At 46.9% G+C, this 23,085-nt stretch overlaps 1 protein-coding gene across 3 annotated transcripts in view; it reads right to left on the minus strand.

Annotated features, from left to right (window-relative positions):
- LOC146208087 (protein lin-28 homolog) overlaps positions 1 to 23,085 on the minus strand; it is a 199,741-nt gene that overhangs the window by 121,045 nt on the left and 55,611 nt on the right. For 2 of the 3 annotated variants that reach the window (XM_084591761.1, XM_084591762.1), the window contains exon 2: positions 21,916 to 21,966. In XM_084591761.1, the coding sequence (XP_084447887.1) occupies positions 21,916 to 21,966 (51 nt within the window). Of the gene's footprint in view, positions 1 to 2,809; positions 3,224 to 21,915; positions 21,967 to 23,085 lie in introns of those variants that run through there. The other variant, XM_084591763.1, reaches the window with a different exon arrangement.

Raw genomic sequence — 23,085 nt, forward strand, 5'->3', positions numbered from 1 at the left:
TACCTCTATACGAAGACAAAGTCGTAGAATGACTCCACTTAGTATACCGAAATAGTGTTGCACGCATTATTATTATTTTTTTTTTTCAAGAACAAAAGCCGATTAGAACCTCATGATTTACAGCGAAGTTTCAAAATCGACATCCATTGCTTTTATAATGGCTCACTAAATATGCCAGCTGTGTTTTCCTACTTTTTGTCTTGTTCCAGATTGTGTTGCTGTGCTTCATATACTTCGTGTCCCACACTGCTGAAATCAATTGCAGAGATGCACTCCGAACGAACACCGTATAATTTTCGCCGTTGCCAAAGAAGGCGAATTTGTATCCACATTAATGATCAACGGTTGTTGTAGATATATAAATAAATACCCTGCCAAAGTGGTTCAGTTTGATTCAATTGGTTTATAGCAGGTTAACGTCCCAAAACAACTTAAGCTATGATGGACGCCGTAATGGAGGGCTCCGGGTAATTTCTACTACTTTTGTTCTATAACGTGCACTGAGATTTTACAGTGCACGGGCGCCTTGCTTTTCGCCTCTAACGAGAAACGGTCGCTAGAAGCGGGATCGAATCCTCATCTTTAGCAAAAGCATGACCACCATGCACAGCGGGCACTGTATTAAACGGAAGCTCGACCAAAATTGCGAGCTGGCATCGTGTTATCTGTACGAACAGGTCTCACCGCTTGCGTAAGGGAGGGTAAACAAGTTGATAAGCTTCTTTCTTTCTTTCTGTCCCTATACTTATCAACGGCAAGCCACTGTGTTTTTTCACCGACAAAGCGCGTAAGTTCAAACGTCACTGCCGCATTTATTATCCCAGAGAGCTATCAGCAGCGAGCTGTCACGAAGCTATCAGTCTTGCTTCTCCGCCGTAAGCACACAAGATTGTAAGATGAACATGCCGGTTTAGATATGTCGTTGAACTCTGGATTTTGCACATCTGATACTCGCAGTCATGTGAAAGCGCTCTCAGTGATCAGCACTGACCCCACCGGGGTGATGCAGTGGTAAGACGCCCGACTACTGTGCTGGAGTACCCGGGCTCGAACCCGACCGCGGCGGCTGCGTTTCGATGGAGGCAAAACGAAGAGGCGTCCGTGTGCTGTGCGATGTCAGCGCACGTTAAAGGTCCCCAGGTGGTCGAAATTCCTCCGTAACCCTCCACTACGGCTCATAGTTCTCTGTTCCCACTTTAACTCCCACCTTCCTCCCTTCCCTTACGAGCGGTTCAGGTGCTCACAGAAACAAGTGTGACAGATACTGCGCCTTTCCCTCCCTGTGAACCAATTATTATAATTTATTATTATTGATCAGCACTGAACAGGGCATTGTTCGATAGACTGAAAAGGCTAATTAGGCATGAGTGACATTAAACTGGGTGTGTCCTTAACTTATTTAAAATAAAAGAACATCAATAAAATCATTGTTCCGTTAGCTAGAGCTGAATGTCTTCTTCAAGTACCTTGTGTACCATGTATAGCTTTTTGTTGAACGCTTGCAAACCATCGCTGTTGGCTCATTACTTTCCTTCATTATTCTACAACATTGTTTTTACATTTATTAAATTTCCACGTAATTTTTAGACAGCTAAATGCGTTATGCTTGCCCTTGGTCCTGCCGAAATCTTTCGCGTGTTTCTTTGCGAGCCTATCATGAATCCAACGGGGACACGCACGAATCTTCGAATTCTTGCCTGCTGCGCAGAAATACTGTCTCAAGGTCCTCAAACACATACATTGACTATTCAGCCTAGCAGCGAAATTCTATCCACTTTTTTTTTTTTCGCTACTTCGTGTGCTGATAAGGCAAGAAAAGGCACCATATATAGCGCAAAATCTCTTAACACCCAGTAAACAGTAGCAGTCGCGTGAGAAGCTCGTTTTCGAACGACGATTTTGACAAAAATTACGATCAGACCGCGTTCTTTGATTCTGGAACACCCTTTGTGGCAATATAAGAGAAATCAACTGATTACTTCAATCAACAGAACCCCCCAAAGTCCAAGCATGTTCATCGCTTCTGTTTGCCTGATGAGTGGTTGCTCTACTGGACAGTGATAATATGAACAGGGATAATGATATAACCCTATTCCACTTCAATCTGTTTGCCTGATGAGTGGATGCTCTACTGGACAGTGATAGATAATGATATAACCCTATTCCACTTCTATCCCAATCTGTATTAGAATCCGATCCTTCTAGCCTTACATCACTGGATTAAGCGACCGCGGTCGCATTATTGCCAGACTGCCCCAATCAGTGCAGAAATGCGGAGAAAAGAGAAAGGCAATGTTGTATTATTCCGACATTCTATATGAATGAAGCCGGCACCACTCTAATCAGAGAAGTTTATAGGGGAGCGGTACATCCGTCATTTCCCGGTGATTCTGTTCGGGGTGGAAAAAAAAAAAAAGCTTTCGTGATTACTTTGATAGCTCTTACAAAGAATCAAGCGAAATGACAACCGCATGCGTTTGCCTGTATTTTAACTCACAACCTCCACAAGTAGCGTCCAGTACTCTATCAAATGTAGTACCTTTTTTCTTTTTTTTAATCCTTAAACCATTAGTAACACAGTAAAGACAGATTTCGAGTCCGGAGTTTAAATAGCGCTTCGACACCTGATCCCCGTCCATTTCAATAGACTCACTGACGCCGTGCAGCTCAAAAGGTCAGGAAGCACGTGCTCCCCTATGCAACAGAAGCAGCGACCGCGAGTCGAGGCGTGGCTCTCATCGCCCAACGCCTCTCCGCCGCGCGCTGGTTGCTTTAGGCGAGCGATTGGCAGGCAAGCGTGTGTCTCTACCTGGCGTCCTGGTCTGCGAGGACATTTGTCGGAGTGGCCCGGTAGCGACGTCCACGCCGCAGATGATGAGGGCCACGGATTCCGCGTCCCGGTCTTCGTCGTCACGCGGTCTCTACTTCGGAAGGTCATCGGGGCCGGCAACGCCCCCGTCCACAATCGGCACCGAATTCCATTGATGCGCTGGCCTGCCGAGACGGTGGCGGCCGATGGCAAAGAAAAAAAAGCTAGCCTCGTCGAGCGCACGGGAGAGAAGCTACGTTCTTCTCACTCTCGTGCCTTCTCTCTCTCTCGAGAACACACAGAGACCCGCTGCCGGGCCCAGCAGGATCTCCACAAACACGCACGCACAGACACGCGCACGCGCGCGCAAGCACACGCAACGCGATCTTCGGAAGTGTGGTCCGAGGTAGCGGAGTCGACCGGCCGGGTACGCGAGCACGGACCTGGAGTCAGGGGCTTCGGGTGTCGCACGCGCCTCTGCGCTGTACCATGGGACAAAGTCGATGACTCCTGCCGTCTTGGAAGGCAGACTCCGTCAGTGGCTCGCTAAGGACGTCAAGGGATAAAAGTACCCGCTGGCAATGGCTGCAGTAGTAGTTGCAGTGCACAGATACGTCACCAGAGGCGGCGGCAACGGTGTGTCTCGTTCGTGGTTGACGCGCGACTACGTGGATACCTCTCGGGGCGGTCTCCGGGGAGAAGCTCCTCGCCTGTGCACAATCCTCGGATGCTGTAGCGGTTACGGGTTCCCCTTTCTCCTTCTTCGCTCACTCATGCAAACTCGCAGCAACGTTGCACACCGTTCTTGCGCGAGATGGACGAAGTCGAGGATGAGGAGGAGGTCCTCTCGTTCAGAGAGGATGCCGCTAAAACGAGAAACAAAACGAGATCGCGCGCCTTGTAGCTGCCCGCCTCAGCGGAGGTGGGGGGACGGGCGGACGTTCGTTGCGGGACGGCCCGCCGGTTTCCGGTTCCGTCGTCTGCTGCCGCCGCCGCCTCCTCTGGTATTTCAAAGGAGAAGCGCGCGACCCGGGCGAGGGAGCGTGCGCGCAAGCCGCCCCGCGGAGACACCGAGAGGGCACGTGGTGCGCACGCCTCCTTGCACCATCTGCAGCGGCACTATGGCTTGCCGCGTCCTCCCCTCCGCCACACCTTTGGAACAGGTGAACGACACACAACCGGTGCCGTAACGGTTACCGTCAGGTTCATCGTCTTCAGGGAACAGGCATACGACGAACCCGGTTCGTAAGCGCGTAGTCCATCCGGCGTAGCGGTTGTCTTTGTGGGTACGGATGACATAACAGTTCCCATAAAGATTACGGTTCCTTCATAACATGTGAACGACACATATCTGGTTTGTTCATGGGTGGCATCGCCCGCTGTAAAGGTTACGGCTAAAATTTTGGTTTCTTCAAAACAGGTGAAAAGTAAAAAGAGTATACCCAAAAGCGAGTTTATGCCGTATCGTCTGCCCCAGTGGTTATTGTGAAGGTTACCGTGAAGGATATGGCTAGAGGGCGTTGTAGCCTGTCCAGAAGCACATTACGGAGCGTTTATAATTCATAATTCAGTTCAAAAGTTGGGCAACGGCGGACACAATTAAGTGAAGGCGACAACATAACCCATTTATGCAAAGGCAAAATGCACACGTCGTTGTTTTAATTCATTCCTGCCGCTGCCGCGCTTGCAGCTCGTACGCACCTTCACCAAATAGTACAATTAACCTTCTTCCCTGCAGCGGTTTTTATCATGGTGCACACCGTAACAACCGAGTAACCCTATGGCGCATCGTGTGGCGTATGAAAATTATGGTTTTAAGCAGTTACAGACGTGGGATGGCATATCTTAAAGGGTACCACAAGAGAGAGATGTGGCAAGGAGTAGCACACGAGATCTGAGATATAAGAGCGCTGGCAGTTGGTATAACTAAAATACGGATAAGTGGTATATGTCGCCACTAGAGCGGAAAAATGATATGCTGACGCATTAATCTACCTATTACCAGTTAAATTTGCCAAGGTCTAGATTTCACTGCCCTTTTATATAAGGCAGGCCAATGCAGCGGTGGCAGAGTAGTTAGGACACTGAAATTCTATGCCAGGGTATGCAGATTCGATTCCGGCTGAGGTGAAAAGCAAAGCACCCGTGTATATATACAGTGCGATATAAGTGCTAGTTAAGGAACCCCACGTTGCTGAATTAATGTAGAGTCCTCCACTACGAAGTCCCTTACAACCCATGCCGCTTCAGGACGTTAAAACCCCCAAACCACACCGCACCACACCACACGAAGCTGAAACCATACCCTCCCATACTGTCGGAGCCTGGCGGAACTGGCTTCGTGCTGAGTGTGAGAAATAAGAGCGCCTGCTCGTGCAACAGACCACTGATGTATTAGGCACTTAAGTGCTGTGCGTTAATATAGCCTACTACTACTACTACTACTACTACTACTACTACTACTACTACTACTACTACTACTACTACTACTACTACTACTACTACTACTACTATACTAATACTACTATCAATGCTACTATTGCGATGCGGGTCGTGTTCCAGATACTTCTGGCGGCATCTATAGGCCATAGTGAATGAAGTGACAATCGTCGTATTGTATACTGCAACCTGTGATGTAACCCTGTAGCGTTGTCCGTAATTCACCGGGACGTATCTGCCGAAACCACGCGGGGACTTTTCGTTTACACAGTCGTACCCAAAACAACGACTCCGCTCTTAGTCATTCACTTGACTCATTCCAAAAAAGGAAAAAAAAAAAAAAAACGCGCATGCGCCTCGGCTACGCATGTTGATAATGTATGAAGCGTGTTGTTGGCAGCGGAAGAAATATACTATACATATATAGACGTCCTAGTTGTGAATGTGAAAACAAAACAAACAAAACTAGATAAGTGGGCACGCTGATCTTGCGTTTTGGAGTACAGTATTTGTTTGTTTATCAAACTTAACTTCCCAAAGCGACATAAGCTATGAGAGACGCCGTAATGGAGGGCTCCAAAAAATTTCGACCGCCTGGTGTTCTGTGCACTGATATCGCACAGTACACGGGCACCTAGCTTCCCGCCTCCAACGAAAAACACCCCGCCGGGGTGGTGCAGTGGTTACGGCGCTCGACCACTGTTCCCAAGGACGCGGGATCGAATCCCGGCCTCGGCGGCAGCTTTTCGATGGAGGCGAAAAGCAAGGCGGCCGTGTGCTGTACGATGTCAGTGCACGTTTAAGAACCCCAGGTGGTCGAAATATCCGGAGACCTCCACTACGGCGTCTCTCATAGCCTGAGTTGCTTTGGGACGTCAAACCCCACAAACCAACCAACCATATATATATATATATATATATATATATATATATCCTGTAGCGCGCAAGTTAAGGTTCCTGCTCACAAACATTGAACTCTTCTCATGACGTGCTATCACTGGTACCCTGTAAGTACTAAGCGGAATATTATATATTTTTTTAAATACCGTGGTAACCGCAGATGTCTTTAATATTGCTTGGCACGGTCAGTCGCGCGGTTATCTCAAAGGGAGATTCGCCCGTTTACCGGCACTGGCATAATGCAATGGGAGCGGCATAAGCACGGCTTGATAGATGGCTTGCATCAAACAGCTCCTTCATAACCGCGAATAGCGTGGAGAGCAATAACACGCGGCCGTTTGTGGTGAGAGCTGGAGCGTCTATTTTTGAGCGAGACGCGTACACAGTGGCGGGCCGCTCTTCTTTGTCTGCCCTTTTTGAGTTTTATATAAGCGAGGCTCGCGAGTTCAACGCCCAGAAAGGAAACGTTCAGCGAGGGCGCTTGACGCTAACGCGTCGTTGGGACTCGTGCCGATGTTTGAAGTTAAAGTGTTTATAATGAACTCGACAGCGAAGCGATGCGTGTGGATCAGCCCTCTTTTACACAGCGTACTGCAATAACATGTCAATAAATGTCATAGATCCTGTCAATAGCATCGGTTCATCAGTAATGCCACCGCGATAAAACTATAATGCTGACTTTCATTTTGTATTTTTTAACTATACTTGTTTCCGTGCTGAACCCGCTATTTTCTTTTCCCTGAATTGGCATCATTACCACCACAATGCCGCTATGATGATGAATTCTTATTTTGTATTATATATGTACCCAACTTGTTTCCCTGTATTGTCTCCTTTGTATCCACTCCCGCATGCAAGGGCCCGAGAAAGGCCTGCAGTATTTGTAAATAAATAAATAAAAACAGCAGAAAGAACAAGAGCGATGGTGATAATGCTTAATAATAGTAGTACTGGTAGTATTAGCGGCCCAGTATTAATAACGGTACTGGTATTAACAGTTAAGCTGGAGGAGGAGCAACAGTAATAGTACTAGAAAAGGTAGCATGTAGTAATACTAGTAGCAGATGTAGCAGCAACAGTAGCAGTATTAAGGGCAAACCTAATTAAGGAGTTTATTTTTAGCTTATCTCATCCGGTATATGGGCACCGGGGCCCCTAATTGAACGAACGATTTTAGCAATAGGAGGCAGGGCACTGCCCCTTTCCCAGTCAGAATGGTTCCTTGAAAACCCCTACTAACCTTAATTTATTCACCCACTCGCTCACATAAAGTCGAAAACAAGCATTATTCTCCTAAAAGAGACCGCTGCACCAACCGCCTGCTCTAAGAGTTCAGCGTGAGTCTTTCCCTGGCACCAATGCACGCGAAAAGCTGTCACCCTCGACGTGTTGTTGCCTGTACGCAAGTAAAAATGACGCGAAGTTCAGGACCCTTTGGGTGCAGTTCGTGTCACGCCTGCGTTGCTGGCACCTTTAAGCAAATGCCGAAATTAGCACGTCCAGTGAGTCAGCGCGCAAAGACAGAACTTGCCGCAACGCAAGTTTTCGCAGAACAGCAGACCAAATGAGCGAAAGGTCAAAGGTAAATTGATAAATTCTGCTTACTGTTCTGTACAAAGCAGACCTGACTCGCGCATGATGAACGTTTTGCCAATTAATGAATGTAACTAGCCACTCTTTGCGCACAACGAAGGCAACACTGGTTAAACGAATTATGCAAGCGTTGATATATGGTACGCTCATGATTACCATGGCAAGGTTCAAGTGCCATTCTCCAATGCAAGTCTCCTAGTTTCGCCTCGCCTGAACCGCACACTTCTCGATTTGGCAAGCATTGTGATGCCCTGTTCAAATAATAGCATCTCGCGATCAGACGCGGCTGCAAGGAAATTGCTGTAATGAAACAGCAGTGATTTATTTACTTCACTGTAATCTGTAATGCAGTTAAATAACAGCAAAATAAATAAGTACTTTTCAGAATAATTTTCTGAATTTATAGCGTTCAAAATGCACCACCCCTTCTTTTTGTCGGCAAAGGTTTGATATTTGTATTTACTGGGTTCATTGTGAGGGTCACTTAACTGCTCACGCGATACAATAAATTGAGAAAACTCAAATGCTTGAGGGAGTTGTTTCTAGTATGTTTCCTTCCATGTTTATAAAAAAGAAAAAAATCACTTCAACGTCCATTGCGATTGCTTTTCGAAAGTAATCTTAATTAATTCTTTCACCTTGTGTAAATAGTAATTTGTAATGACATTTAACTGCTTCTGTGCATGGCTTTCCGGAGATTGATCAATTTACATTTTGAAAAGAGTTTCCTTTTTTCGTGCCTCTAGGCGATTCCTAGTTTGAATAACACGAAAAGAGAAAATTTAAACATTTGCAAGTCATTTTTAAAGGCAAGAAAAAAGGCATTGTGCCATGATTTGTGCATTCTGTAATTTTTATTAAATTTTCTTATGTTTAAATCCATGCTATTAAAACGTTTTGAAATTTTCTACCCAAATGTCTGCATTATTAGATTTCTTAAGATGATAACGGTAATGCTTAAGGTACATGATATTCACATGTACGAAAGAGCAATCAAATAACTATGACACACCAGGTTTGTCCAAAAATTGCAGTTATAATTTCTGTTTTCCAAGACCCTTCAGAATCGCCTATTTTTTGGCGGTTCCGAAAATTAAGGCTGTCATCTGAGGTGCTCGCGAGGTAAACAATATGACCAAACATTATTGGTTATGTCTCAGAGGACGAACCTCACTCCTCAAGATCTTCAAGAAAGGACTCCTCAAGCTGTTTTTACAGCTCTTTACTTGGCCTGCTAGTAACAACATTTCGTTGCGAAATAAATTTCAATTGCAACTGCAATTTCAAAACCGTTGAAGGAACGAAAAATAGTGTAATTATCTTAGTGCCAGTTCCATTGTAAAGTCTCCGGCATTGTAACGCTAGCCACTGTAACGGCCCCACGGCCAGCAGTTTCTGAAAATAATAAATAAAATTTGTGGAAATATCTGCCATATGTGAAGTCAACAAAGCACTCGAAGTAAGAAATAAGTAAACAAGAGCGCCTGTTTTGAATATGCTACCATGTTCTTCATTGCTGACCACTGACATGACGCGCCCTAGTTTCTGTCAAAGTTTTTTTATGTCCTACCGCTTCCGCAACTCCCTATATAATGATCCGGGTAGTACACGCAAGCAGTTTCTGGAGGTTAGCACACGAAGTCGCACCAGCAGTCGCCTATGATACTGGCTGCTTGCAATTACTTCTCCGCCGTAACCAAGTTTTGAAAGGATCTAAATATTTGTGGGTGCATCAGTTGGCGTGACAACTAGAGAGCGGGGATATACGACGCACAGGCCGAATTGGGTCCATGAACCTGATAAGAGAAGAAAAATCCGCGCCACATAGGGCCCATTACTGGCGTTGTCACCAGCAGAATGCCAAACAACAAATTTTCATTGCTCTCTCTGAAATGTTTTCCAGTGCGTTGCAGTGCAAAACAAGTACGTTTTCCTGGTTAACTTTCTAGGCTATCTTTCCCGCTCTCGAATGAGATTCGAATTCATCTAATATAACCCACCGCTATGGCCCTTTTTAATGGCTGGATAATTATTTTAAGCGTGAATTATTACCAGCAGCTTTTCGTTGATGGTCCACGATTTTATATTTTTCTTTTGGCAGGAAAGGAGAGAAGTGACGCACAAGCTTGCAGTCGTATACGAATGTCAGCTGCAGTTATATGGACAAGGAGCCAGTGCGGCGCCAAAATTTTCACGCGATGAGGGTCGCACCAGTAAATCAGTAGCTCAGTATCGAAGTTGTACGTAGCAGTAATTGGTTATTTCTGAATGTTAATTAAATTTTCCTGTAATTTTGTAATTACTCGACTACCCTTTAAGACTATGACGTTCCTGGTAATAGGACTACTTTATTTTCCTGTATAATCGATTACTCGTAACCATTAACTTTCTTTTCCTGGAACAAGATGTGGCCATCAGTACAACTTTGAGAACCTGAACTTGGCTGCAACCACCCGTGCGTTTCCTTCGTGACAGAGCAACCACGGACTGGCTGCGGAGAAGCATCGCGGGCGACCATGTTTGAGCCCCGACTAGGTCACCGCCGACTCCTATGGGGCTGTAGTATTAGTACGATATTTTACTGCAAAACGAGTAGGAGGTAGAAGCACCAGAACACAGCGCGACAGATTTCACACAGAACATGAAGGCGTGCGCAGCAAGGTCATCATCATCATCATCATCATCATCCTCAGCCTGACTATACCCACTGCAGGGCGAAAACCCTCCCATATACCTCCAATCAACCCGGTCCTGTGTGAGCTGCATCCACCTGACCTCTGCGAACTTCTTAGCCTCATCCACCCACCTAATTTTCTGCCGCCCCCTGCTATGCTTACCTTCCCTTGGAATCCAGTTTGTTGCCCTAAGCGACAATCGGTTATCTTTTCTTCGCGCTACATCTGTCCATGCCCATTTCTTGATTTCCACTAGAATGTTAGTTACTTATTTCTCTAACCCACTCTGCACGTTTCATATCTATTTTTCTTTCCATAGCCCTCTGCGTTGTCCTCAACTTAGATAGAACCCTCTCTGTTAGCTTCCACGTTTCAGCCCTATAGGTAAGTACAGGTAAGATGCAACTGTTGTATAGTTTCCTCTTGAGCGATACCGGTGAACTGCTAGTGATAACCTGGGAGTGCTTGCCAAATGCGCTCCATCTCTTTCTTATTCTCCTTGTTATTTTCCTTTCATGGTCCGGATCTGCGGTTACTATCTGTCCTAAATAGACATATTCGCCTACTACTTCCAGTTCGCTACCTAACGTAAACTGCTGTTCCTTCCCTAGTCTATTGAACATTACCTTAGTCTCCTGCATATTGATTTTCAAGCCAACGCTTTTACTTTTCCTGTCTAGGTCATCAATCATCAAGCAGAAAGGCATCTGCTGGAAATAGCGCTGCTGTACTAGAGGCTTTGTTTACGGCCTGTTGTGCACAAATTGCGAATATGTTATAATACTGCCTTTCCCAGCACCGCGTACATTGATAGTATGTTCGAATTCATTGTAGCTGCAGCTGACGTCTTCGTGGAAAAAAAACTTTCGAAGAGTGGCGACAACTTCGAAAAACAACTCCTTTCGAAATATTATCAATCTGCATTAAAATAGACTACATCCCGCACCACTTCATTGTAGTCTGAGTAAATCTGGGTTATGGCGAATAAAAACTGGAAAGAAATTAAAGCAACAGTAATCGATTACTTTCCTGTAATTGTTCACTTACTCAGTAATCAGTTACATTCTACATGAAGTAATTGTAATTGCAATCGGTTACTTATTTTTAGTATCGTGTACAAGACTGCTCAGTATATAGCCGAACGTCATAAGGCCTATAGCCACCAGCGGTAGGGTCAACCAGAAATTAGAAGGGTGCTCATAAACTTCTATTTCCCGAACAGTATGTAAAGCCACGCCAGAACATCAGGCTGTTTCAAACCATAAGCGCGTACGGGCGGCCATCCGCCACACCAAACTGGTGTCCTGTTATCCCCGTTCGTCAAACAGAAAGGGTTTACGAGCTGCACTTTATACCGGCTTTATCGCATGACGCAAAATACGCGCGCAAGTCAACTGCCAACCGAAGCGCGACTCTGTGGCTTGACGGGGTGTCTAGGGGCGGGGCTTTCCTATTTACAGAGGCAGACACCTGTGAAGGAGAGACAGCTCTTCGGCGGAGGGGAATCATTACGTGTCCGCGTATTGTCAAACGCCACCGAGCGGCTGATGCAGACTTGGCAAATTCTCAGCTACCGCGGCAAGCTGCCGCTTTTCCACGAGCTGAGTTAGTCACGCGCTTCGAGGAAGGAGCGGAGCACACCCTGTTGCGTTCGTTTTTATGTGACGACAACACCCAAGAGGATGTCTGTATTTTCTCTTACTTTTTGAAATTATATTGAGGCGTAGAAAAACGCGCACGCAATAAAACAACCTGTGTGTGTCTGCTTGGGTGTGTCGGAGAGGGTGCTGGTTTACAGGTTTATAGTTCTCTGGAATGTAGACAATGGCAGAAAAGGTAGCAACCTGGAAGCTCTGAAGTGAGCGTTAGCAGTTCGAAAAATTATTACTGAGCGCATTCGCAAACAGATCGCCGTGACACTGCAAAAGAAAAAAAAAAGAAGAAGAGAAAATAACTTGTCCAGCACGTGGGCTACTGCATCAGAGGGAGTGAAAAAAGAAACACCCACACGAATCTCCTTTCGTTGTAAACCTTCACGTGATTAGAAAATTTATGCGATTATAGATTTGACTAAAAGCGCGCAAGAAAGAACCACGGGGATTGATGAAACAAAAATAACGTGCTGCATAGTGGAAGCTGCTAAGGAAAAAAAAAATACGTTTAGAGGACGCCTAATTAAACTACGCGCTTATAATTGGATAGCATGAAAGACCAGAGCCCCATGGTCTGCTCCTCCTCTTCCTCTTTCATTGATGCTAGTCGCCTACTATGAGGCTGCGCCGCTGTCGATATTTCATCTTCAGTGCCATCCATGGTCGCACTGTCTGCATGCGAGGTTTTCTATTACGGTAGATGCACCCGGCACTGATTATGGCTTCATTCCAACTTGATACAAGTCTAGAGACGACTGCTATAGGGCACCCATAGCAGCTACTAACTGACGCCGAGACGCGCCACCGCTCTCGGCAATGCCGCATGGTCTCATGACGTCATGCACCACGTCGACCGTTCGGCGAATTTCGATGTCAGACGCTGCGATTTCTTTTTTTTTCTCTTATGAAATATTTAATTCAATTGCATTAAAATGACTTCGCCTTAGGTATGCGCGTGTACAGATGCTGTCGGTGAATCGAACATTATTCGTTCGGAAGAAAACCCTCCCATATTGGGTGTCTGATCGACTGAAAATGTTTGTAGTTTTGAAAAATGCAAAACTCTGTTAGCGATAGACCCAGCGTAATTGCTTTACTATTGCAGCAGAGGGAGTCAACTCCTAATAAGCTCATCGGTACAGCCACATATCTTACATCACGCTCGCTGTTCGGCGCATTCATGGAACTTATACGCCTATAGAAGTCAACCAGTCGGCAGCCGAAGAACAGCGGACACAAAGTGGGACTGGTGACGAGCTTCAAGGTAAAATAAAAAATAAATTCGTGAGCGCTTCCAGCGTCGGCGTTGTGGACGAAAAATCACTGGCATGCCTCTAGAAGCAGGTGGTAGTTGTTAGGTGACATAGTCGTGCAATGATTGGTCGGTTGTTTTGTGACTTCATGAGACTACAAAGCCCAGACGGACTACTACTGCGAGATGGAATAGAGCGTTCCACGACCCTTTTGTATCCCAAGTCAGACAGGGTGCCCTAGACCACGCAGGCATGCTGGTACGGCTTGGTTGAAGCGGGGCTTTAATTTGTGCACGGCCATCTTTCATATACTGCAGGTAGCCTGCGACTGTATTCTCATGTGTACGTGCGAGATAATAGAAGAAAACAAGGGATTGGTGACCAAACTCGCAAGGTTAGGCGTGGACGGAAGTCGTTAACACTATCGCGTCATATAGTAGAGGCGGAGTTTCTCCACTCCTTTTGCAATAAAGTGTCTTACTACTGCTACTACTACTACCACTACTACTACTACTTACGGCATATCTTCCGTTACGTGAAGGAATATGAAGCTCTCATAAAGACAGTTATACTACGAATCTATTACGAGTAATTAAATGATTGCCACGTAGTAGTTTTGGTTAGAATCAACCTTTAACTTTTGTCGTAACCGAGGGTTCAGTAATATCGTCCCTTGTTAACAGCGCGATCGACTTCTAACCGATTTGACTTTCTAAATATTGCCGCAGTCGCGAGAAAGTATGTGGCACCTCCATACACGTGACTTGAGTCTGCCCTGGCATGAAGGCAGGGAAGAGAACGGCTATCTCTGATAGGAATGTGTATACAGACAGAAGGGACAGCGACACGCCTGTCTGCTGACTTCTCTTCGCCCTAGAGAAATGCAGGAATTTCAAATGAGAGGATTGTGGTACTTATGTGGTACTTTAAAGGAATACATGAATCGAGCTCCAGCGCTCAGCTGGCGCCCAAGCCACGAGGGACAGCGGGCGTTACCTATCGGCAATCATCCGCATGGTCCGATGGATGATCGGCGCACTCTGTGAGCCACATTACTGTGTTCGTTTCATCCTTATTTTGGGGCAACAAATTTAGCTTTTGGCAGAGGGTGGCGACGGCAATGCCACCTGACATAGTATACTGGGAAGGCTAAGCGTCAAAGTGCGGACATGTAGGAGAAAACTGGGAAGGGTAGAAGCGGTGCAAGTGCGCGAGGTTGGTAGACGTCTCCTTGTAAATGGCACCACGTCAAAGCCTCAGCGCGACTTAGGTGAAGGTGGCGAGGTGAACAGCTCGTACCGGCAGGCAGAATAATGAAGAAAGAGGTGATAAGTGCTGTCGGGGGTGAAGATAGGTGTCTGGACCGACTGAGACGTCGACCCTCCGTCTGCCTGGTAGATGCATTGGCGGGCAATCTGATGTGCTTGGTGGTTGCCGGCCACCAGATCATGCCAGGTGCCCACAAGTGTTTTACTTGTGTATAGGGACTTAAGTGACGATGGAGGATGTGAAGAATTCGAGGGGTGCCGCGGCATTTTCGGTAGCAGCGAAGGGCCACTTATTGATTATGGTGGCATACTCAGCTTGAGGTAGTGGCAAATGCTATTACATTTTCCTAGCATTAATGATTCCAGATGGAGGCAGTAAAGGACAAGGGAGCCTGTGTAGTCAGTAATGGTAACTGAAATTGCAGAGCGATTTAGATGGGCCACATCATCACAGTAGCGGACCACTGTCTATAAGTATGCGCATGCTCCACCAGCAGAACATGTCCGGCAGTCCGAGGATAAGAATATTCTGTAGGAGCCTACAGTCTGATGATGGAAATATTCTGTGACACATGCCCGCTGTACTGTAGGGCGCGAACCCTCTATGGTCAGATGATCCAGACGCATGACCTCAGAATACGTATATGCTTTGTTGTGTGTGCTGCCATTCGGTTCGGAAAAGAGCTCACCCCGTTGCAGGGCGAAAAGTCCACATGGTCTCTCTTTTTCTTTTTTGTTCCCGAAGTCAGCACGCGCGATGGGAGTCTCGTGCGTCAGCGGGCACAACAGTGGCGCCCGCCTGACGCACAGACTTCGCTCCGCGCAAGACACATACGACGCCACCGTCGGTGTAACCAGCCTCTCGGGTGCAACGGTGACGACAGTGGCGACGGCACGGCGGCAACAACGGCGGCGGCGGCGGCGCCTCTGTGGTAGAGGCGATCTTTCGGGGGAGCTGCCTCCAATTTCACGGACGCCGTCAGCTCTGGCGCGGCAACAGGAGGAGCTTCCCGCCGGGCGGGGTACCGAACAGAGGCCTCAGCCTTGCTGCCGCTGTACGATATACGAGTGGCTGTGCACGACGCGCAGCTGTGTTTGATATCCGGACGGAAGGTGGAGAAGGAGAGAGGATGTAGAAGAAGGGGCGCCCGCTTGCTCGCGTTTCAACGAGGAAAAAGAAAACGCAAGTAACAAAACAGAACGCGCTGGACGATAATAAACACTCCGAGGAGCTTTAAAGAAAGGAATCAAAAAGAAGCAAGGATGCACTAACGTAGCGTTTGCGAAATCTGACACGAAAACACGTGACAAGAGAGGTGAATGAAGTTGTAGACTTCGTACTATGGCAGTAGTGACGAGCGCTCGTGTGAGGCGGCGCGAAAGGATGCGTAAGGCAGGATGTATGCGCTGCTACCCTCAGACCGGGGAACCCTGTCGCAGGCTTTTCCTTTACTGCAGAGTCGCGATGGGACAACGCGTCTCACTTTGCAGTCTTAAGGATATAGACAGCAAGGGAGGGGGAGGAGAGGGGGAGAGTTGAAGTAGACTGAGCTGTACTTTAGTCTTAAACGTAATTCATGAAGCAAACCGCAATGTTAGTGGCTTCACAGCATGGTCGCACTAACCATGGGTGAGCTGCCGCAGCTCGGCTGAATGCGCCCGCAGAAACGTCCACAACACGTCATTTTTCGCCAGGAGCAGTTACCCCTGCTTACTTCTTCAAAGCCCCTATAACGTCCTTGCTCACAGGTATTTCTGTATGGTTCTTAGACAAAAAGAAAAAAAGTTGAAGGAGGTGGACAATACAGTATTCGCCTGGCGTACACATGTACCGTGATATACGATCTCGTTCGTGCTAACTCTCACTCGCCGCAAATACAGCAGCGCGTTGTAACGAGGTGTGAGATGAACGATCGAACTGTTCAGTGGACAATGCGATTACAGCGACGAGCATGTGGATCTTTTCTCATACACTTCTAGACAACATGTGCTGTTTAACTTCTGGTAATTTTTATTCCTGATTAAACGAGCTCCGCTTAACAGGTAGCATCTCATGAATGAACGCGTACTCTTCCTCATTGTTGATTACCTTATACAACTCTCCGCTGCCGAACCTTCGCCTGCTCCCGAGCATTGCATAACTCTCTAACACTCGGAAATCACCACATTGGTGAAGAAGCCGTCACCGAGCAGTAACCTATACTGCGATGGGACCGCTCAAAGCCAATAAAAGGAGGAGGAGGAGGAGGAGGAGGATCTGTCGCTGACATTGCCATTGCGCGGATGAACACACACGAGAGTCTGCGTAAGGCGAGTTGGAAAGAGAGCGAGAGAACGGGCTAACGAAGAGAGGATCGGGGGAATACCCGAGGAACAGCTTCGGAATTCCCCCTTTCCTATCTATCAGTCCTGGAATGCCGGTTGCCGAGCTGACCCCCGATGAGTGGCCCATACCTAAGGACACCGCCGCTGGCCCTCCGCCTTCGGCACGCGCTTTAAGAGAATTCTAACCGAGAGCCAACACGAAATGGAGAGACGTCAAACCACCGCCAGGGCCAAATTCCACAGAGCCGAGAGCGCGACGGGGGCAATGGCGGCGATACTTATCGCGCAACTTATCTCCGCGTTTTCGCCGCCACGAAGTATTTATTTCTAGAAAACGGAAAATGCACACAAACGGGGATGAACAGAAGAAGAGGAACACCTTATCGGTCGTCCGAGGCGGTGAGCTGTAGCAAGTGCGCCGATGCAGGATGAATGGCGGAAGAGGAGCCGCTCTCGTCTTTGCGGTGGTCTTCCCTGCTCGCCGATTGAGACCGCCGGCTCAGCGGCTTCCGAAGTAAACAAGCGCCTGCGGATGGCCCCCTCTCCCTTCGTTAGAAGAAGCAGAGCTGGTACGAAATCCGCGTGTGGTGACCGCTTCCTTAATATGACAAATCGAACTTTGCATGAAGCGTATCTTAATCAACGGAAGCATAACTTCGATCCAGGTGGCGAATGTTATTTTGGTAGCCTCCTGAAATTCCGCAGTCCCTACTCGTTCGCGAGCAGGGGTGTGTGTGTGTGTGTGTGTGTGTGTGTGTGTGTGTGTGTGTGTGTGTGTGTGTGTGTGTGTGTGTGTGTGTGTGTGTGTGTGTGTGTGTGTGTGTGTGTGTGTGTGTGTGTGTGTGTGTGTGTGTGTGTGTGTGTGTGTGTGTGTGTGTGTGTGTGTGTGTGTGTGTGTGTGTGTGTGTGTGTGTGTGTGTGTGTGTGTGTGTGTGTGTGTGTGTGTGTGTGTGTGTGTGTGTGTGTGTGTGTGTGTGTCCACTTTGGTAACAGGGTTTTTATACTTTCGGCAACAGGCTTTTTATACTAGAGTACCACAGGCAGAGGCTTTTTTCTTATTTTCAGACTCTCTATACTCATCTACTAACTCAATGAAAACACCACAGCAACGAGGACATTGGGCTTGAATCAATCAATCAATAAATGAATCGATCAATCAATCAAGTTGACAATGTGAGTGTGCAAATATGGAAGCGCTCGTACGAGTCATGTGTACAGGCGTGGACACAAGTAAACGGAGCACGCTTTTCCACTGAAATTAAAATCACGCCTCCTGCAGTGGAGATAAGAAAACAATATTTGTCCAAGTGAAAGGGCACTGGCCTCTACTACCGGTTCGCATATACCACGACTGCCAGTTTCGACTACGCAACGCGTGAAAATATTTACATGGAAATAGCTTCCTCCGTTTACTTTTGTCCGCACAGGTACACACTTGAGAAAACATATCAAAACATTCGCGACCGTGTAAATCTATCCATAAAATTTTCGGAGTTATTTCATTGAATATAAGAGGAAGGTTGTCAAACAACAAGAAAGATAATTCCCTTAACGACGGAAGGCAACAAAACAAGAAAAAAATAACAATAAGGTGAGGCTCAGTGATGTAAAGGCCGTTTTACAATGAGCTGATTTTGGGAGTAGGGACATGCTTAACTGCCCCCATGCCATACACACTGCCCTGATTGGCGGTGCACAAGGCGGCCACGTTCAATCTCTGAACTGAGCCGTCCCCACTCGTTTTTCACAAGCGCGGGAGCGCACACGCGTGGGCTGGTGTTCAAAAACTGCTGCCCCCCTCCCTCCCCCCCCCCCCCCCCCCCCCCAACCCAAGCAACGCACCCCACGTCACGGCCACGCTGCCCCACCTCTGGGCATTGATATCGGCCTCGGGGCAGCAAAAGCAGCACACAACGCTGCGCAAGCGCGTCACGACGGCGCACAAAGAGCACTCGTCGCGTACCGTTCTGGGCGGAGTGGCAGCGTCGCAGGGAGTGCGTGCCAGGAAGGGGGAGATGATGTAATCGGCTGACCTCCCGATCATCACAATACAAAGAAAATAATTCCATAAACTTATCTCCGCACCAGCAAAGGGGAACGGTGCTGTTTAGTACGTAGTCCGAAGCTCCATTGTTATTTCGTATTTGCGTTCAATCGCACTTCCAATTTGTGCTGACAGGTGCCGCCTACGTGCTAGTTTTTTTTTTTTTTTTTTTTTTTTAAAGCCGCCAACTCTCCCTTATTTTTCACGCGCTCAAATTTAGGTGCGAATACAAGCCAGCGACCGTTCGGTCGGGTTCCGACAATCTCATCCTGTAACGATTTTATAGCAAAGTCAATCTTGAGGTCCTGTCAGCAATGCGTTAGTTACAAATAGTGCACTTAAAAAAAAAAGAAAAAGAAAACAACAGCAGTAACAAAGACGACCATTTCATATTATGCAGTGGAATAATCCTGGACTAATCACGTGTGGAAGCTATGACGCGTGCTGTTAGTTCATTATTGCAGCAAATACAAAGCGGAAATCGAGGGCGTCTTTTCGTGCCAGTCCCGATAACTTACAGTCACATCTGTATGGCCGCGCGACTAAGTGCTTAGTGTCAGGCTACGAGCTACTCGTAAGCTCACCTTTTAATTGTGAGGCAATGCAGTGGGATATTATGATGTTGATGCGAACGGTATGAGTCTTCGGTGCGTGGCAATTATTTGCTTTTAGTTTTTCCAGCGTTCGCATCGAACAGTCGAAGCTTGTGTAGAAAACCAACGCGGTGCGTTTTCGAAAGTATTTGTGAGGCATTGTGTAATGTTTTAAGGTAGCTTTACGAACACGTTGATATGAATGCTGTTAAACTTTCTATGCATTGCAAAATTTTGCTCCTGAAGTTTGCCCTGCACAAACAACGAGTTATGAATAATGCCGCAGAAAACGAACAATGAACGTTATTGAAAGTAAATAGCAAAACAAAAAGAAACGACTACACGCCTGCGGAGACGTAATTGCAGAAGCGCTGGTCAAGCATCGGTAGACGGCGATGTCTTACCATCCTTGTCCGTATAGCGCGGATCACACTCGGACGAAGTGGGGACTTGAACGGCGGGGTGCGATAAGAGCGTCGGCGCAGTGCAGTTGCCAGTATCTTTTTTGGCGCTCTTCTTGCAGCGCGAATGCCTTCTTCAAACAAATGCAGCGGCTTCGCAGTGCGTGGCATTGTCACGAATCTCTTTATAACGGCAAGCTGATATTTAATACGCGGGCGACCTTTTGCCGAGACGCCATGAGGCGCGCGCACGTCGCCGTTGGAGCACCTAAGAAATTTGCACTCTAGGACTCGGTGCCATAAGGTTCGGCACCACGAGTGTACACTCCCTTGTTGTCGTAGACACCGCTCATGTACTACGCAAGAAATCTTCACAAATTTTTTGTGTGCGTCCTAGTAGATCTAATAACTAGGCTTTCAAAATAATCACTTTTTATTGCGAAAGCAATACTACTCGCACTTTCAAGCCTTCGCGTGACCCGGCCGCGGTTACGTCTTACCCACGTGACGCTGTGACGTCACACCCCACGTGACACACGGGCTGGCAGGAGCTGCCAACTTGGATCTCTCGTTTCACATGGGACGGTTATGTCAGAATCAGCCTGCTAGGAACATGGCATGTCACGTTACCCCTATAGGCCACTAAGGCACGTTCATACGGCTTGGCCAAAACGGATCTTTATATGTGGGCTGGTAGCCTACGCTATTGCGTCACACATTTAAAGGCGGAACTTTTAAAGAACAAAAAGAAAAGAAGAAGAACGCTCGGTCACCCGCAGCTAATGCTTTCGCTCAATATTTGGTTCAGCAGCGTTGAACCCTTGTAATATTTTTTTTTTTTTTTGGGGGGGGGGGGGGGGGGGGCAGTTCTGTAGACAAATTTAAAAAAATAAGGTGTTGTCACACATAGTGTATACTTTCGGTCGTCCTAAAAAAAAAAAATGCCGTGGAAATTGAGTTTTTAAAACACCAAGCCTAAGGGATCTCTGGGGCATCCATTATTCTGATTAGCGTCCACGGCATGAAGACAGTGTAGCAGAATCAGACGGGAACGCCAGGCACAGTGACGTAAATCACAGCAGCGCGCGTGTCTCGATCCGTATTCCCAGTAAAACTACAGCGTTCAGGGAAAGCGCGAAGCACAGACGTGGGGCCTAGCTCGAACACGAAAAAAGCGCATCCTGTCGCATGGAGAAAGCAAAACGCGTTCCTCGAAGACTCCCCACCAGCGCAACTCGATCGTTACACGCACGTTCGTAAATTTTTAGGCCACGATGTCGGGCAGGTCGGCCGAAGCTGTGGCTTACGCGCCGATGACAACAGAAAGAAACAGGAAGACCGCTTTCAAACGTTGAGGCCTCAACTCAAGGCAGAAGCATACCGTATTCCATCCTGTAAGAATGTATCATGCATTCCAGTTCGTAATGTAGTCACTTTTGTTTTTTTAAAAAGAAAAGTAGTTCTTTCTTTACTCTTGTCAAATAATAACGAGCTCATATATAGTTATCCCACAGACAGCGCAGGCGTCATTGCATGCAGTGTATGCTTTCGTTTTTTCAGCACGAACAAAGACATTTATATATTTAGCTTGACCCAACAAACATGACGAACCTTCGTGTTAATATTTGGAATACTATCGACACTTATTTCGCTGTTTATATCGACTTTCGCAGTTTGTTTAGGCCTGGCTGTCGAAGTACGCCTGTCAACTCACGAAGAGCGTCTCGAAGAAAGTTCCCATTTCAGTGGCTGGTCGTTGTGACCGAAATTCTTGCAACGTGTGAAGATAACAACTACAACAAAAACTATCTCCCTTGTTCTTCTGATAATTTCTGAATCTGCAGATAGCATTCGAAACGTCGAGTCTACATCAGCGTTGTTGTATTACGCACTCGGCTAAAAATTAAGCTGAAGCTTGTTGTTTTCATTAGCAGTCAGGTTTCGTGTGTATGCATACACTTACCGTTGATACTGCTTTCCGTGCATCCGTTTGTGTGTACGATGACCTCGGAACCTGCGAAAAAAAAATAGGAGAAAAAACGATGTCATTATAAGCTCACTGAGTTTGGGGGGTTTGATACGACACCCAGTGGCAGCGAACAGAACAATCGTATACAGGAACCAAGATGCGTGATCAGTACAAAGCGGTTTGCTTTAGACTATACACATTGTGCAACTCTATACTTGCGACACTCCTACCCCCAAGGAACAAAATAACAGACAAAAGGCGCTAATGTAAAAAGAAGAAAAAAAAAACGCAGAAAAACTAGCTCGTTTTCCACCTCCTGCCAGAGAAAGGTGCCAAACAATATAGCATCAAAATGAAAATTATTGCTAGAATTATTGAGTTCAATTTCAGCAGTCGCCTTCTTGAAGAAAGGTTTGGTTTGGTTTGTGGGGTTTAACGTCCCAAAGCGACTCAGGCTATGAGAGACGCCGTAGTGGAGGACTCCGGAGAAGTTCGACCACCTGGGGTTTTTTATCGTGCACTGACATCGCACAGCACACTGGTGCCTTGCATTTCGCTTCTGTCGAAAAGCGGCCGCCGAGGCCGGGATTTGATCCCGCAACCTCGGGAAAAGTAGTCGAGCGCCGTAACCACTGCGCTACCACCGGCGCGGTACATTCTTGAAAAAAGTGAATCCCATATATGGTGATGCAAAACAGGCAAGGCGACGCAATCACATTACATGGCTTCGTGTGTTCCTAAATTACTCTCAGCGCCGTGGCGGGTGCGAGACACTTGAACGTCCTTGCGCGATTTCCTAAATCATCTGAAGGTCACCGTTTATAAATGCTGCAGGTGCATTCTCCTATACTGTATCACCACGGTGAGCTTAGGTGAAGATATTAGCCGAAACGTGAGCCAGATGCTGCGCCTTCGTTTTCCACAAAATCGGATTAAATAAAAAAAGATGAAGAAAAGCGTGTAATGAAAAGGCAGCATTAAGAGCGCTATCGCGTCTACTCGAAAGGTGAGCTTGAGCGTCCTCCTAATTCAAACCATCAAAATATGTACAACCTTGCTAATTAAACCATGAAAAACCCATCCTTAACAGAGCTTTCGCACTGTTATATGGTAGGGTTTCAAAATTGTAGGGGTTCAAGCGTGGCATGAACATATACAATTTTT

Source organism: Amblyomma maculatum, chromosome 1 (assembly GCF_055883805.1).
Source record: "Amblyomma maculatum isolate TAMU_Amacu chromosome 1, ASM5588380v1, whole genome shotgun sequence".
In the NCBI taxonomy this organism is placed as follows: Eukaryota; Metazoa; Arthropoda; class Arachnida; order Ixodida; family Ixodidae; genus Amblyomma; species Amblyomma maculatum.